The sequence below is a fragment of the Condylura cristata genome, unplaced genomic scaffold (assembly GCF_000260355.1).
Source record: "Condylura cristata isolate star-nosed mole 26May11 unplaced genomic scaffold, ConCri1.0 scaffold00029, whole genome shotgun sequence".
Taxonomy (NCBI): Eukaryota; Metazoa; Chordata; class Mammalia; order Eulipotyphla; family Talpidae; genus Condylura; species Condylura cristata.
Window position 1 is genome coordinate 26,521,162 of NW_004567130.1, and position 17,066 is coordinate 26,538,227.

General features: G+C 39.3%; 1 protein-coding gene across 5 annotated transcripts in view; it reads right to left on the bottom strand.

The window, feature by feature from the left end:
- HECTD4 (HECT domain containing E3 ubiquitin protein ligase 4) overlaps positions 1-17,066 on the bottom strand; it is a 120,290-nt gene that overhangs the window by 62,932 nt on the left and 40,292 nt on the right. For 2 of the 5 annotated variants that reach the window (XM_012730932.1, XM_012730929.1), the window contains exons 14-27: positions 16,874-16,979; positions 15,554-15,674; positions 14,767-14,895; positions 12,801-12,925; positions 11,093-11,246; positions 10,511-10,611; positions 8,594-8,792; positions 6,339-6,485; positions 4,840-4,944; positions 3,594-3,757; positions 2,800-3,033; positions 1,747-1,939; positions 1,445-1,549; positions 383-471 (exon numbers count right to left, since the gene is read on the bottom strand). In XM_012730932.1, the coding sequence (XP_012586386.1) occupies positions 383-471; positions 1,445-1,549; positions 1,747-1,939; positions 2,800-3,033; positions 3,594-3,757; positions 4,840-4,944; positions 6,339-6,485; positions 8,594-8,792; positions 10,511-10,611; positions 11,093-11,246; positions 12,801-12,925; positions 14,767-14,895; positions 15,554-15,674; positions 16,874-16,979 (1,972 nt within the window). The remainder of the gene's footprint in view (positions 1-382; positions 472-1,444; positions 1,550-1,746; positions 1,940-2,799; positions 3,034-3,593; positions 3,758-4,839; positions 4,945-6,338; positions 6,486-8,593; positions 8,793-10,510; positions 10,612-11,092; positions 11,247-12,800; positions 12,926-14,766; positions 14,896-15,553; positions 15,675-16,873; positions 16,980-17,066) is intronic. The other 3 variants (XM_012730933.1, XM_012730931.1, XM_012730930.1) reach the window with 3 other exon arrangements.

Below are 17,066 nucleotides of genomic sequence, written 5' to 3' on the forward strand. Positions count from 1 at the left end.
TCTGCAAATAAGGATAGTTTTACTTCTTCTTTCCCTATTTGGATTCCTTGTATGCCTTTTTCCTGTCTTATTGCTCTAAAACCAAGTATTTTTAATTACAAAGGAAGTGAAAAGACAGAAACTAAACAAAAATAACCTGATAAATGTTGCTCACTCTTCCCCTCCCCTCATCTGAAGGAATTAGTTATCTGTAAACTTGCCAGCTTCATTTCCTTTTGCCTAACTTTTCAAGATTAAAATCAATTCTTTTCACGTAAGTTTCCACTTTAAAATATTTAGAAAACACACAACGTTTTTAAAACTCTGTTATGAGATTGGATCTTCATACTTTGTTCTGATCACCCAGCTGACGAACACATTTCACAGTTAGGACATCACCAACCTCAGTGACAGGACCATGTTCTCAAGATCATTTCCATCAAAGGAGACTTCCTTCATTGAACACAAAAGCTCTAGCTCTTTCATTTTGTTCTAAAGAAGAAAAAAATGAAGAAAAGATGGAATGCAGGATATGAAAAACGCTACTTTTACTATACCTACGTTGGAACAAAAAATTTCAGGGGAAAAAACATCACCTTCTGTTCATATTTCTATGCCAAAGCACATGTGACAGTTTGACTAAAATATTTTGATGATTTTAAAATGGCACTTTTCAAGTATAATAAAGTAAAACTCAAAGTCATCAGGCGACTGCAGACCAGGGACATTCTGTAAGGGAGATGGCGGGAGCAGGACCAGGACAGGGTAGGAAGAGCACAGGGACTACGGTGATGGTGCCCAGGGGAGCTGCTGGTGGGAATTTCACAGGGAAGCCACACACTGTACAAAAACGAAAGATGTTCTAATGAATATATTTTAAAAAACTGAGAAGAAAAAAAAAAACAGCACTTTATAGCTCTCTTTAATGTTTAGAACTCTGCCCTTCTTTTCTTTTTGATTTGAAGCAAAATTTGACTACAGTATCTTTATTGGATTATCCATCAATTAAAATATAACTTAATATTTATTATTTGTCTACTTGACTTGTTCATCTAATTCACTTTATTTACACAATGGGCACATTGTAGGATGTGCACATTTTGAGAAGTGATATTTTACCTCAACACACAGCAAATACCTTTATTCTTTTTTTATTTTAATATAATAGTTTCTTTTTACATCGTTTTCTGCATTTTTTCCATCACAGTTGCAATCCCCTTGGTTTCCCATCACCAAATCACCCATGTGCCATCACCGTAGTCCAGTACATTTCCCTCCCCCCACTGTTTTTGATCCCATTCCCCACTGCACCCCCACAAAATGTCTCTGGCATATAGCTGTTCATCATCATCATTATTTTCTCGCCGGTTCTGTTATATTCCTGCTATGAGAGAAACCATCCGGTAGCAAATACCGTTACTCTATAGGCAGCAATGTCTGTGTGAGAATCACACCCTTTGCTCACCTCATTAAAATGGTAGTCGTAGAAAAAAGGCGTATTGTTCTCCAGCTTCCCCTGCATGGCATCATCAACCTCGCTTTGCCATTTCTGTTCCAATTCTGCAACACTCTAGCAGATACATCAAAACAAAGCAATATATACATAGACACAAGCTAAAAATAAGTGCAATCTGCAAATTTGAAACTTTAATCATAACATTACTTCAAAAAATTTAGATCACATTTTAAACATCATTATATTTCTGGGAAGGAAATGTTTTCCCACAGTTACAGAAGAGAAATCTAAATGCATTAGCTCTCACTTACCTGTAGCTGTCTCTCCATGGCATTGAGCTTCTTAAAGGTCTCTCCCATAATTTTACACAGTAAATCATATTCCTCAGCATGTTCTTCTTGATATTGGAAGTTTATTAGTGACTGCAGTGCATCAACCAAGTTCAAGTGCTTAATAACACATGATACCACCATTTCCTCCATCACATCTGGCTGAATTACTTCTCTGTGATTACAATAGAAATGTAATCATGATATATACCAATCAGGTATATATCATGCTCTCAACTTATCCATACTAGACTTTATAGGTTGCAGAATGCTAGCTTTGATTTCAACATGTTAAATATTTACTACATTCTTTTTATTACCATAAGGAGGTTATGATCATTATGATGGTTTTCTACAAAGTTGGCAATAATTTACTGATAAAAGTGACATTAGTTGATGAAGCTGCAAATCAGAATTATGAGAGAGTGTATCTTCTAAAACTTGTATATTCTGAGCTAGAGTCATACTAGTGCTGGAGGAGGTTTAAGGCTAAAAAAGATCACCGGCACCATTCACCTGCCCAAGTATACAGTATTCTGACTTTTGTTATTTACTGCATTTGAATGTTGAGCTGAAAATAATGGTGCTTCTATATTTCTTCTTTGCTATTTTCTCTCTGAATATGGCCTCAGAAGGCATAATAGAAGCCTGTATCGGTTTTTACGCAACATCGCTGTAGGAATCACGAAAAAATGCTAGACTCTGTAGAAGGCCAAACAACCCTAGAATCTATCAAACTTCAAAGTACATCAGAACCATTATCTAAAGTCATCAAAATGCACAGAACTGGACCCCAGCCACAGAGGTCCTGAGTCAGAAAGTGGGAAACAGGCCCAGGATCTAACAAGGTCCAGGTGCTGTGCCCAGCTGGGGGCTCACACTGTGGAATGGCCGAGGGTATGGCCCGTAGTACCAGCTTAACATTCAGAAGGAAAAATGTAAAGTTAGAGGTTATCTGCTGGAAACAGACTCACTTCAACTGTTTAAACATTATTTCATCATGGGGAAAAAGTAAAATGCTATACAGCAACATACTTAATACTTGGTCTAAACTGAGGTCTAGCACGCCCAGAAATTTCCCTGAGCTTGATCATGATTCCTGGAGGCAGCCTGATCCGGGGCAGGTCAAAGTAGTTTCCAACGGGAGGCACCAAGACGTCAGAGGGATAGGTGAATTCTCTGTCTTCCTCAATGGTCAGAGGCAGTGGAGATGGGCTCGGAGTAAGGGCAGGGGAGATCACGCCATTGGCCTCCACCTGCCACTGGCACCTATGTGGACAGAAAAGAGGTTCTTCACTTCCCCTTCTATCTGGAAAGATATTGAAGGTGTGCAGATACGTCAAACATATGAGGCATCACATTATGTGTTAAGTATTCATCAAAGCTCCAGGGGCTAGAGGAGAAACATAATAAACCACATATTTGAAAATCTATCTCCTCCCTACCATTTCATTATGAAAATCTTTAAATGCATAAAAAAATATGAAAGAGTTGCAGGGCTCACACCCATGCACACCCACCTAGGTTTGACAATAAACATTTTGCTATGTTTACTGAACATCTACCATCCCTTTGGGGATCTTTTAATTTAATTAAACAATATTTGGACTGGAGAAAAGCTTACGTAGTTCAAGGCTACAGTTTTGAACCTAGTAGCATAAGGGGTAGAAGCACTTTGGTATAATTTTCACTTTATTTCTTAGACACAGTCACACCCTTGGGAGTGTCAGGGAGCAAGCACAATCGACTGGGAAATGTACTAAAAGTAGTTTTTCACATAAAGTCCTTTCTCCTTTGTGAACAAAACTAGCCCAGAGCCTTTTTGTTACCTTTGTAAAAGTTTAGACCGCAATAGCTCCTGACAGGCTTCTTCTTCTTTGGTAATTTCTGGTCCATTGTACAGGATTCTTAACATGGAACAAGCTAACACAGACAGACCTAAAGCCAGGTCTACCAGGAAGGGTAAGCCTCCCGAGACATCCTCCGAAGACTCCTACAATGCAGACAAGGTAAACCACACTGGTCAGTGCGCACGGGCTGAGCGCTTGGCCTGCACTCACCATACTGCACTGTCCCCAACCAAGGGCTCACAGAGCAGCATCCAGTACCATTCCTGTGGGAAACAGGGGAGCGCCCGACACCATGAGGTAGAAGGTGGCCCAGGAATGACCACAGAGTAAAGTGTTAACACAATTCTGGAGCGAAGAGAGTCAATGAGACTCCACACTAGAAACAGCACACATCACATGCAAGTTCGGATTCTTTGGATCGCTATCCCTCTGCGGTGCCTATCCAGGTGTACATCACTGTTTCGCTTTGTCATCTCCATCCAGTGCTCGAACCAAGATGTCAAATGATTAGTGAATTCATTCAACAAATATTTACTGAGTGCCTACTGTGTACCCACCATTGTGCTAGGTACCTGAGACAGAGCAGAGAAGAGAACGAAGGTCCCTCCTGCCCTCATGGAGCTTCCATTCTAGAGTAATTCCCTGTAGAAAGTCTTAGCTTGCTTAAACTCCAAGTCTAAAATACATTCACAAATAAGGTGACTTGAGGGGTTAGCAGAACTCCTAGTACTCTTTTATTTTTCCAGAGTGGTAGAAGAATTATTTACATAATTCCTGGAGAAAAGTAGCTATTTGGCATAGTAGGTTAAACCTGTATACAGAGTAATTAAGCACAGAGAGACTCAGAGTAGGAAGAAAAGCTTTTGGAAATAAGAGTGAAAACTGTTAATCTACTACTCTTAAAACCCAGAATCCAAGCGTTAGTACCTACTGTGTTCAAGTCTTCTCTGCCTGTGGAAGGATGCTGGATTACCTTGCCAGGCTTCAAAGACAGAAAGCCCTAAGAAATGAATTCTTTCCATGCTGTTGAATCAATTTTAGGTTATAGCTAGTTTTATTCCAAAAAGTTACTACTTTCTACTGGCAGACTACAATCGCCAAATGGAAGAGATGGATGAAACGGTAGCTCATATTTTGCCCTGTTTGCAAGGCAAATATGATGCATATAACCAAGGCACACAGGAGAAAGTACATCATGCCCAGAGCAGTGGTTAGATTCAAGTACCTGAGCGCGAACTGTGCAAGCAAAGCCCCACATAGCTTTATCAGGAGTGTTGTGTTCACGGCCACTTCTCATTTCAAAGGAGAAGGTGACTGTATCTCCTTCCACCTTAAAATTTAAGGGGGGAAAATGTACTTTAAAAACATGACACACAATTTTCAAGAGAGCAATAAATTTCAGAGATTTACTTTCTAAAGAACCACAGCAACATGTCACTCCTTTTCTCATTTGCTTAACTGATTCAAATTCCATTCACTCTCACTTAATAGACATCAACCTTCGGGTGTCTCTCCTGACCAGTTTGGGACATGGCATCTGTGAAATGGGCCACAACTGCCCAACAGCAGAGCAGGTTCAGAGTAAAGTCTAATTAAACCTTGAGCATGATTTTTATACCTTCCATAGGTAACTACTCTTTCTGTCCTCCCCCTCTCCACTTTATCACCTCACTTGTGCCAATAAGGCAGGCAACAGGGCAGTACTCCTCAAGGTTACTGAGGGCGAGCTGGGAAACTTTGTTCTACACTGTAAAACCAACAACATGAGCTAGAAGCAAAAGGCAGGAAATCGAAGACAATCAGAATGTTGTGCTCATCAAAATTCAGATGCATCCTCACCTGACCAGTGGAGGGAACCTGAGTTGATGGCTGAACTAAAGGGGGGTAACATAACATATGTGAAATAAAGCCTCTGGGAACAGACTCTGCATAAAGTTTCCAGGTTTTCGTGGGCATTTCAGCCCATATTTCTACTCTAAGTAGGTATGTAACTCAAGAGCCCAGATTACAAAGCGTGACCCAAATCTCACCAGTTTGAGAATGAATCCGTATCTTTGATATAAAGGCCCAAATTTCTTTGAAAACATTGTTGTGTTAGTTTTGGCTTTCTTGTTGTTGTTGTTTGTTTGTTTGTTTGTTTTTAAAGATTTGTGCATACAGAACTGGGGTACAGGCCAGAGGCTCAGGGGCGGTGAGAGGCTTCACCAGAGACAGAGTGGGGAGCAGAACGGGCAGATCGACGAAGTCCACTGCTGAGGGGAGCAGCGGGCGGTCAGGAGAGGTCTGCCACCATGGGGTCACCTCCGGGGCAGGCGGGGATCGAACTCATGCGGACGTGGCTTTAGCTTCTCAGTGCTGTGCTGTAACCCGCTGCGCCACCAGGGAGGGCCCTGTTTGTTTGTTTAATAGCAATGGCCCCACAGTGCCAGTCCAGAGAAGAAGCAAGCAGAAAGAACTAGCAGTCCTTTTAATGGACAGGCAGAGAATGCTGCCACCATGTCAGTCCATGGAGTAACCTATGGGATGAATCCTGGGTTGGACAGCATTCTGCTGCCCAATCAGTGACAGGGGTCATTCTGAAGGAGCAGTGTCTACAGGTCTAGCAAGGTAGCCCCACCTCAACAAAGCCTCCCACAGCAAAACTTGGGGCAAATTATAGTTAAGACTTGAGGAACACGAGATCATTTTTCTTTTCTAGGAAGTGATTGCGACTGGATACCATACCTTCACCAAGTCTTTCGGCCAACCAGTTCCTAAGACACTACGGCTGCCATATCCCAGTGTGTTGCCTCCATATTCAGCAACCTTCCTACTGTTTGTGTTAGGCCCCGCATATATCACCAACTTCAAAACAGAAAATATACTGTTAGACTGTAAAAGAAAAACAAAAACAACATCTACAAATAAAAAGGCTGCAAAAAAATATTTGTTCATAAATACATTTACAACCAGGCACTGGGGTCATAAAATAACTAATAGTTCCTGATTTTTTATAAATACAACTGATACTATGTAGATGCAAGCAGCCACTGGTATTTACAGGACAGCCAAAGAGAAACAGCAATGGTTGAAATTAAAAGGCTACTTTTTATATTACAATTTAATTGGCTTGGGCACCTCACAGTTAATAATAGTTACATTCCATTATTATACATGTATTTTTAATAAGTATATTAATACTAATTAATGAACTATACTCTTTAATAATAAGTACAGTCTGCCCCACTATACTCTTCAAAAAATTAATAAAATGAGCGAAAACAGATGGAAAGTTTCTAACACAACAACAAAAATAAAAGCACCTCCCCAAATACCCTAAACCCAATGAATAAAAATTTCAAAAAAAAAAAAAAAAAGATGCAACAAATAGAAAATAAGCCGTCTATTCTTAGAATATTGCTTAATGGTATAAAAACAAAGTGACACAAATTTGGACCATTAAGAAGGCTGCTGTTTCTTAGGTCGGTCATGTATCAATCTTTCTCTTCAATAAAGGCTTTTCTTTCATAGCTAATTGACCAACTTTCTAAATATGCAGAAAAAAGGTTTCCAGGACATTTATATTCAAAGACTTTGCAAGGAAATATCAAATCCTATCTTCTAACGTGCGCTCTGATGGCCTCACAGTGCCCGAGAGCTCAGTTCTGAGCTAAATGATGCACTGTCAGCTCTGGATGCTTATCATTTTGTTTTTTTTCCCCCCTCAAAAGTTCCAATTTGGAAACTTTGCTGACACCAGCCACTGAGAAGGTAACTTTTAAGCATATAGTGTGTCTCTGTGTTTAACCTTTAACACTGAAGTCTACTGCAGGTGTAGATTAACACACATCAGAAGACGTAAATTACTGTTTTTTTAAAGGAGAAATAAATGACACCAATGAAAATGGCAACCTAGTCCACTAAAAAGATGCCCTGAATATATATTGGAAATGGGGGTAGCCAGCGATAGCAGCTGTGAAGGGGAAGCAACTGATGCCAGAAGGTAAAGTTTTGAAAGGTCTACAACTATCATTTCCTAAATTCTTTCACTTTCAGCTAAGATGAATTTTAGCAGCAAATCTTAAACCCCTCTGCCCACATGAAACTATTATCTTCAGAGATAATGGGTAAGAGGATTCTAGAGCTTGCTCAGTAATGTGTCTCACTGTCTTATGGTATATACTGTTAGGAAGTTCTCTTCTTTTAACCAAAAAAAAAAATCTTTCCTGAAGTTATTTAAGAACCATCAGCTCTTATACAATTCACAAAGAAGAAACAACAGATAGCTGACTACAGATAGCTACATAAAGACAGTCCCATGTTAAGTACAGAGTTACTGGATAATCTCTCAATTGTTCTTTTTATATGTTATGTATCACAATTGCATTAGTCTGTCCTTCTAAGTTCAATGTGATGGTTTACAATTCAACAATTATAAATATAAAAAAAAAAAAACTTCAATTCTTACAATGCTTCCTTGCTTCCTTTTACTTATACTTGTTAAATTACTAGGCTAGAAAATAATTTTCCTCAAAAATCAATGTGGGCCCTGAGGTAATGGCAGAGAACAACAAATAATTTAAATAAATATAAGCACAGATCCTAGTACATCTGAAATTTTTCTAAAGGGAAGCTTGCTCAAAAAAAAAAAAAGAAACCCCAAGGATTGGACAGTGAGACCTTTCTGATAAAGAGACATCACACACTTACAGGAACACAGAGGGGAAGCAGGAGGTCAGCAGAAAGTAAAGACTCAATCTAAACTTCTTAAGGTTTAAAGGGTCCACTTTCAATGCATCATTAAAACAGCAGTTCTTTTCCAGAGTGCTGACTCTAAACCCCAAGAACTACCCTATAAGACATGATCTTAGGAAAGTTCTTCTAAGAGAAATCTGCAGACAGAAATAAATCAAGAATGGTGACCAGCAGCAAAGAAAAATAAGAAGCATCTAAGAAGTTAGCTCACTAATGGTGAACAAACTAAACCAGGTCTTGCTTACTTTATCATAGTCATACTGTGAAGAGCATCTGTTGTCAAATCTAAGGTATAGGCAGCGCGCTCCTGGGATGTGGACAGTTTCTTTAAACTTATAGTTGTCTCTGACAGGGTGGACAGTTTCCACAGTCTTCCCAGCTGCCCATGGAGCAGGAATCTTTAACCCAGTGAGAAAGCCTGGCTCTTCTTTCTCTTCCAGCATTCTAAAAGCAGACAAAGAGAAAATGATTTAGCATAGCAGCAAAATATACACACTGTAAGACACAGAAAGGAAAGACCCCCATTCCAAGGGGCAGTTCAATTCATACTTAGGAAAGGACCTCACCAACTCTCATGTAAAATGACTTGGCGGGGTGGGAGCAAGTACTACAAAGGACTTTAAACTGGTCATTTCCTAAATCTCACAGACTTAATATCCTATGGAGTTCTTCCTATTGATATCTAAACGTCAATCACTGAAAACTCCAAGAGTTCACAAGACTACTTTTAGCTATGTCTTCAAGTGCCCTCTTACCCACTGTAGCTGAACTCTCAAGGTCTTCACAGCCTAAGATTGTGAATACCAATTCCTAAAACCTAAATTAAGCTGTTGTCGAACTCTCTTACTATCTTTCAGCTCAGCACTTTCCAACATGGCAGCTACTCATCCAAACGTAGCCATTTAAAACAAATCTAAATTAAAGAAAATTTAGAATTCTATTCCCTAGTTGCATCAGTCACTTCCTAAGCACTCAATAACCGCAAGTAGTATGCCAATGGTACTGGAGATACAAATTCTGATCACTGCCCACGTGTAATGGGATAACCTACTGCTCTAGAGAAACTCAAAATCTTTTCTTTCTGATGAATGTTTTTAAAGACAGCTTTAAGGGGATACAATTGACACATAATAAAATTTCACCAATTTAAAGTGCACAACTTGGTAGGTTTGGCTCTGTATATACATTCAAGAAGTTTCCTCCTTCCTTTTGGTGATCCATAAAATCACTTCTTTACTTTGGCTTTTCTTTCTTTTTTTTTTTTTTTTTTAAGATTGATTTATTTATGCACACAGAACTGGGGTACAGGCCACTGGTGTGGGGGTAGTGAGAGGCTTCACCAGAGACAGAGCGGGGAGCAGAACAAGCATATCAACGAGCTACACTGCTGAGGGGAGCAGCGGGCTGGTCAGGGGAGGTCTGCCGCGCCACGTGGGTCACCTCTGGGGCAGGCGGGGATCGAACTCGCACTGAGGCGGCTTGCTTGTAGTGCTGCATCCTAATCCGTTGCACCACCAGGGAAGGCCCTAGTTTGGCGTTTCCAGAGCTTTATAGAAATGATTTCACACAGGATGTACTTTTGAGGAAGACTGTTTCTTTCACTTAGCAAGAATTCTGTAATTCATACATATTGTTAACTTTATCTATTGTTCATTCCACTTTACTGTTGGGTGGGACGCAATGCATGGTTAAACCACAGTTTGTTTTATCTATTTACCTGTTGATAGACATTTGAATTGTTTCTTGTTTTGGACTATTCTAACTAACACTGTTATGAGTCTTCATAGCCAAGTTTTTAGAAGAACCTATGCTTTCTTTTCTCTTGCAGAAAAACCTAGAAAAAGAATAGCTATGTCATATGGTAGATGTTTAACTTAAAAAAAAAAAAACAACTATCACATTACTTATTAAAGTCATAATATTTTATAACCCCAACATTAGGTGTGAGAATTTGTTAATTTTCATCTTATCTCTTGATTCATGTGGAAATTTATTCCAACCTGTTCTTTCATATCTACAAAACAATTCAATAATTATCTCTGGAATTTTGTCCCTGACGTCTCTTTCTTTTCCCTTGCTACAAATCACTGCTGTAAAATGAGTACTAGGCTTTTAACAGGAGAAAACAAGAAAGGTTCTGGCAGGGAAGCAGCATCCCTCACCTCTCATCAGGAAAGAGCCTGCCCTTCTGGTCTGATGAGCCACATGGAGAACAGCCCACCTCAGCAAAAACTGGACACTGAGTTTTAAGCAGCAAAGCCGTCTGAAACAGAAAACCATCAGCACATCTTAAAGCATCTACTGTCAGCTACTTGGAAGGCAGTACAGTAAAATTTAGAATTCTCACTTTTTTTTTTTTTTTTATAATCCTAGTCCACCCCTCTTTCATTAGAAATGGTTTGCAACTTGGAACACTTTACATCTTATTTAACACTGGAGTGGGACATATCATTTCTATTAGTTACCAGTAGCTAGCAAGGTCTCAGGAGACTGAACATTATGACATGATCTCAGTAGCATAGTCAATCAGCATTAGCATTTTTGACCCATAATTAACACTTGCCAGAAGGCTACAATGAAAGTCTAAATAACCAAAATGTTTTTCTTTAATATTCTAATTTCTTTTTATGACACGATGATTTTCTCCACTGTCATTTTCCTTGTGCTTATCCTCCCCTCAGCGTATGTACAGCTGCAAGGTGAAGTGGCTGGCTGAGGGGCCCTTGGCCTAACAGGAACCCTACCTGACTGGTATAGAGTACCAGCTGAACCAGCTGAGGCATCAGGGCATCAGCCATGGTCAGAGTCTGAAGATTCGGGTGCATCAGGGAGGTCAGTAACACTGGAAGAAGGTGGCCGAGCATAGTGGCCTTAGTAACTTGTTCCAAGCCTTTTAACCTACAAAAAGTTCAAGAAAACATACCTTTGAAGTAATCCCCAATTGTGAAGAAACAAATAACAACATTTTTAACTGACAACTCTCTTACACTGTTTCTACTTATCTTTACAACAATTCAGTCCACAGATTCCCCACCTTCTACCACTGAAGGAGAGAACAAAGTAAGGAAAGGATTTCACCCTCAACCTTTGATTTTTGTCCAAAAGGCTAGATAAGGTACATATCACAGAATCTTCAAAACACTTTATAAATGGGTTCTAAAATGCAAACAGTTACTAGAAGGCACTTTGTAGTTACACCTACAAAGTTCTCTTGCTTCTGGTATTCCAGATCTCTGTTCCACACGCAGTCTGAGAAGGAGAAGGGACCAGCTACAGCAATGTCTGCCTATGGCAGTGACACCTACTTGAGTTTTGGAGAAACTGCTGTGTGTGAACACAGGCAGGCCTGTACAGAAGCAGGCAGGTTTTTAAATTGTCTTTAAGATCATATTTCCCACAGTTTTCCTGGGATATAATTGACGTGTACCATTGTGTCACTTCAGGTATATAACAGTGATTTGCTGTTTATCTATATTGCAAATGATTACCTAAAATCCCATTCCTTTTGGGGTTTTGACATATTTTGCCTTAAAATCACATCCTTAATATCTCAGTCCTCTGCTAGTACTCATGATAAGGGACTCTGCCCAAGAAAAGTGTGGGTTATATGAATTCCTTACGGCGACTTGGGATATTGAGGTTGAGCCAGATGCACGCTCACATTTCCAGCTTCTACCTTCCACAGAGCAGACTGTACCATGTGCTAACAGTGGGCCCTACGTGTCTTAATAAATTCCAAGACAACAGCTATTTGAATTATACAGTTCTCACTTCCAACCTTCCCACCACCTACTTTGTGGGAGTAAGACACAGGGACCCATGAACAGACAGGTGAGGTAAGATACACTGCAGGGTGGTTTCAGGTCAGCATCTCTAACACTAAATCATCAATAAACATTGCATGTAAGTCCTCTCATAAACACTGCATGTAAGTCCTCTCATATAAGACCACAGCAGAAAATTTAATGAGGACTGAAGAGGTTTATTATCGAAAAAGATAAGGTTACCCTCTATATAGATCACTGCTGTGTTTGAAGAAGTAAAATTAAGGTAAAATCTTGAGCTATCATGTCAGTGTCATCTTTTGCAGAGCAGCAGATTATCTGTATCCCTAACTCTAGACTATCACCACCTACCTACAGTAATGTGAAGAAACTAGGAGCATGTACTGCTGAGCTGCATAAGTGAAGGGAAGGTTAGTTTGGCAGAGACGCTGCTAGAGACCCAGATGTCAAAAAACGAGGCTACCTGTCACCTGTTCTCTCAGAACACAGCTGTCAGTCAAATCGCACTTAAAAGCTCCACTGACCTTGGTTTTGAAAACTTAGTTTCAATCTCTGCTCACAAAATTCCCTCTTTGTAAATGGGCATTTGAGATTCTAAAAGATTTCAACTCATCAACATATTTTTCATCCTAAAAGGAAGGGTCCCATTTATAGCCTACTTCCTCACCTCTGCTCACGGTCAGCTCTGTCACTATTTATGAGGGCAGTTGTGACCTGCTGTAGCATTTCCAACACTTCATCACATCCAGTCAAGATTTGGGTGGCCAAAGCCAAAATACTGACCTTAAGCTCCTAGGTAGAAAATAGCACAATATTACTTTTAAGCTTTGTGATGAATATACACTACACTCACAAGGACAACATGAAATGATGTATTCCAAATTAAAATAATGAGATGACCAGATAAGCCCAAAGCAATAAGTTCTGTTAAGATGGCAAGGAGCGATTTGATTAGGGAGGCTCAGGTCTGGAGTGCTGACAGAAACACGCAGTATTTCACCAGGAGCACACCGAGTCCCCAGAAGAGGCATTTCTCCCATCCCCTCCAGCACAAGAGCACTCCCGTTGCCAGCCCCGAAGCTGTCCAGGTGGAGACTGCCTTGCATGGTATGAGAATGGCAAAAGAGAGAAACAGAGCAGTGGAAGGCGCATGTATAGAAGGCGAGTAACAGGAGATGAATGCACGACATTCCGAAACAGTACACGTGACCTTTCCACGAATGTCTTGAAGGCGATACACTTGAAAACACTTGAAAAATTGAAGTCAAAAACTTCAATTAAAGTAGCAGGCAGTTAGTTATATGCTAGTAAACATTAAAAATAACAGAGTACAAACACATCATGTGTGAAACAACACTGGCTAAAATCACAGTAATGTTTACTTTACAATTGTTGTCAATTAATAAAGACTCGCCCAAACTAATACTTGAGGTTAACTCTGTGTTTTCAGTTTTTCCCAGAGCTACTAGACAACAAGCCCTTACTATGAGCACTTCCTTCCCTGCATTGACTAAGAATTTGTCAAATTTAGCCTGTTAAAATAGGAAACAGTGATTTTCACTTTGGAGTTTGCTAGTATCTTTCTTTAATCAGTATCAGACGAAGAGTAATTCCGAAATGACTGGTTGAGGTAAGCCCTGGGCTACATCCTAGGTTGACATTAGCCACCATCTACTGCCTGTAATGCAGGAGCAGCCAGTGCCAGAGTCTACCCCTCACAACAAACTTACAGGGGAGATGCCAGTGTCCTCTTTTATGGATTAGGAAACCAAGGCAAGAAGTTAACAGTGTCAGCAAGCTCAAAGATTAAAAACATTATATAACGATATAATCATAAACAGGAGATAGCAGGCATGTGGTTTATATAGTACATATACTACAAGGAGAAACAGGCAAACCACAGCAAAGATATAGTTACCATGGCTAATTTTTCAGTGTGTTTTAGTCATCACTTTAAGGAAGAGTCAAATTCTTATTGATTTCTCTACTTCTCCCACAAAGAAGAAATTCTGAAGAGCAATGCAAACAACCGCCTTGAGCATCTGTCAAAATTATAACCACCAATGCTATAAAAATATCTTTGGATTTCTACAACTGTATGCGGGAACAAATTATTGAGTTTACACAGAAACTAACTTAAGAATAATTATGGAAAATGAAATGAATTGAAAATTATTATAAAGGTTGTGAGGAAATTATGACATTTTTATAGTTATTTAAATCAAGAAAATCTGCTAATTCAGTCAGTTGTAAAAACTGTTTGAAATGTTATACACCCAAACTTATTTAGCTGTCTATCTTTATATCTATATATAAACACACATTCACATATATAAAGCTTTCAGGTGCGTGTGTGAGTTAAGTGCCGTATTTTATTATTCTTTAAAAAAGGTGAAAATAAAGGCACAAAAAGATTGACAGAAGCACATGAATGACACATTATGAAAGGGCCACAAATATGGTAACTGCTGTGCAGTGACACAAAAAAACCTATGAGATGAGTGACCTACTATTACCTCTCAGAATAATATAAACCACATGGTGAAATCTGACATAATACACAGAAATTTAGCCAATTAAGCTGCGCTCACACACTGATAGAAAGCATCGTTAGAATAAAGCTTGGTGTTTACCTGTACCTTCAATGTCTCTCCCTGCAAGGAGCTGTCACTGTCATCATTGTCATCAGGCTTAATCAAAATAGTGTTACTGAGAAGATGGTTCTGAACTGCCATCAGATAGCGCAGGCAGGAAGACGCAGCCTTTAATACAAATAAGGGCATTTAAATGATCTAAATCCTATTGAAAGAAGGAATCATGTAATCCTCATGTTTTTAAAAGATTTTGACAGCGGAAGCAAAAGAGAAAGTACAGAAAACAGACCAAGTTAGTTTCTAGGTGACATTTTCCACATGGCTTATACTACATAATCTGACACATTTACCATAAATTTTTGCCTTTTGTTAAATAATCTCTAGTCACTGAGAATACTTACTTGAATTTTTGCCTCTAAATAGTGCCTCCTCTCCCCGAACCCCTCACATGGCTCTCCATCAGAGAATACTACCCAAACAAATCCAGAATCTTTTGGTTCCTATCAGTTTCTCAAAAACACTGACAGCTTAGCACACAATGCTAAGTTAAAAATTAAAAATCCTCACTATTTCAAATGAAACAGAAATACCAAAATTCAGTCAAATAACTTATTTTATCAGAACATGTAAGTAGGAGAAATAAAGTCTATGGAAAAGGGATTTCAAGTGGGTTTGTCAAGTCCACCATTTCTAAGACACACAATCATCCATTGATTTTATTAATTAAATCTATCTTTGAAAAGTGTGTAAGTATATGTATATATACAGACAACTCAATACAAAAATGAAAAGTAATTTTGCTTTCATTAAACACATTTTTACTTACAGGCACAGTTGAAAGGAGTTTCTGAAAATCATCCTTAGAGACAGTTTGGCACTTGGTGATTAAGATACACGATTCTCGTACAACAATCTTCAGAATATAGTGTAACAATTCATCATTTAGTCTTTAAAATGTAAAAAAAGAAAAACAATAAAATTGATGTTTATTAGTAAAAGGGAAACTTACCTAACTGGTAAAGGATGACACATAGAAGACATAACTTAACTGGTTCTATAAATAAATCATCTCATTCAGTAATGATGCTAACAACTAGATATATTATCTAAGTTAAATTTTCAGGAGGAAAAATGGTATCCAATATTTAGTCCAACTATTTTATAAATAACAGAAAATCAACACCTCTTTGCCTCATCAGCTCTGTGTAGCTACACAGCTCTAACTCTCCCTCACAGAAAAGCAATTTGGATTGTGCCTTCAACCCAAGAGTCCTTAAGTAAATTCCAACTGTTATTTCTGCTAAATACCTTTTACTTCAGGCCCAAGAAACATTACTGATAAAACTGAAATATTCCATTATCCTTCTGAGGGTATCCGTGGAACTTATCTTTCAATTGATCCATTAGATGTAACATGCCAATTATCATATTAGATAGGACAGCAAATCAAAGCTGATGACACTTAAATGTAAATTAGTTACTGAGAACACAAAGAAAAGGCCAGCAGTAATAGGGCCTTCCCATTGGTGCAAGCGATTAAACCTCAGCACTATGAAGCTATTGGTAACCACTGCAACAGAGTTCTATACCCAGCCAAGGGTGCCAAGCCACATGGCATGGCAGACCTCTCCTGTCTCACCCAATGCTCCCCTCAGCAGTGTATTTCAATCAACCTGCCTGTTCTGCTCCCCATTCCGCCTCTGGTAAATCCTCTCACCACTACTACCCCCACCTCTGCACCTCTGGTCTGAACCCCAGTTCTTGTATGATAAATAAATCTTAAAAAAAAAGAAAAGGTCGGGCCCTCCCTGGTGGCGCAGTGGGTTAAAGCACTGCACTGAGAATCTAAAGCCACTTCCGCATGAGTTCGATTCCCGCCTGCCCCGGAGGTGACCACATGGTGTGGCAGACCTCTCCTGACCCACCCACTGCTCCCCTCAGCAGTGTACTTCCTCGAGCTGCCTGTTCTGCTCCCCACTCTGTATCTGGTGAAGCCTCTCACCACCCCTGAGCCTCTGGCCTGTACCCCAGTTCTGTATGCACAAATAAATAAATCTTTAAAAAAAAAAAAAAAGAAGCTGTTGTTAAAAAAAAAAAAAAAAAAAAAAAGAAAAGGTCCAGCAGTAAATAATATAACTGGTTTCACCTGTAATGATCATCCTCTTCACTGCCAAACCGGTTGTTTTGAAGCTGTTCAGCTAAATTGGTTAAGATCACATCCCGAAGCTGGGAAAGGCCACTGTTTCTCTCTCCTAACACAGAACAAAGCTCCATAAACCCTTAGAACACTGATACTATTAAAAAAAATTTTTTTTAACAAGCAGTTGACAACTTAGGGG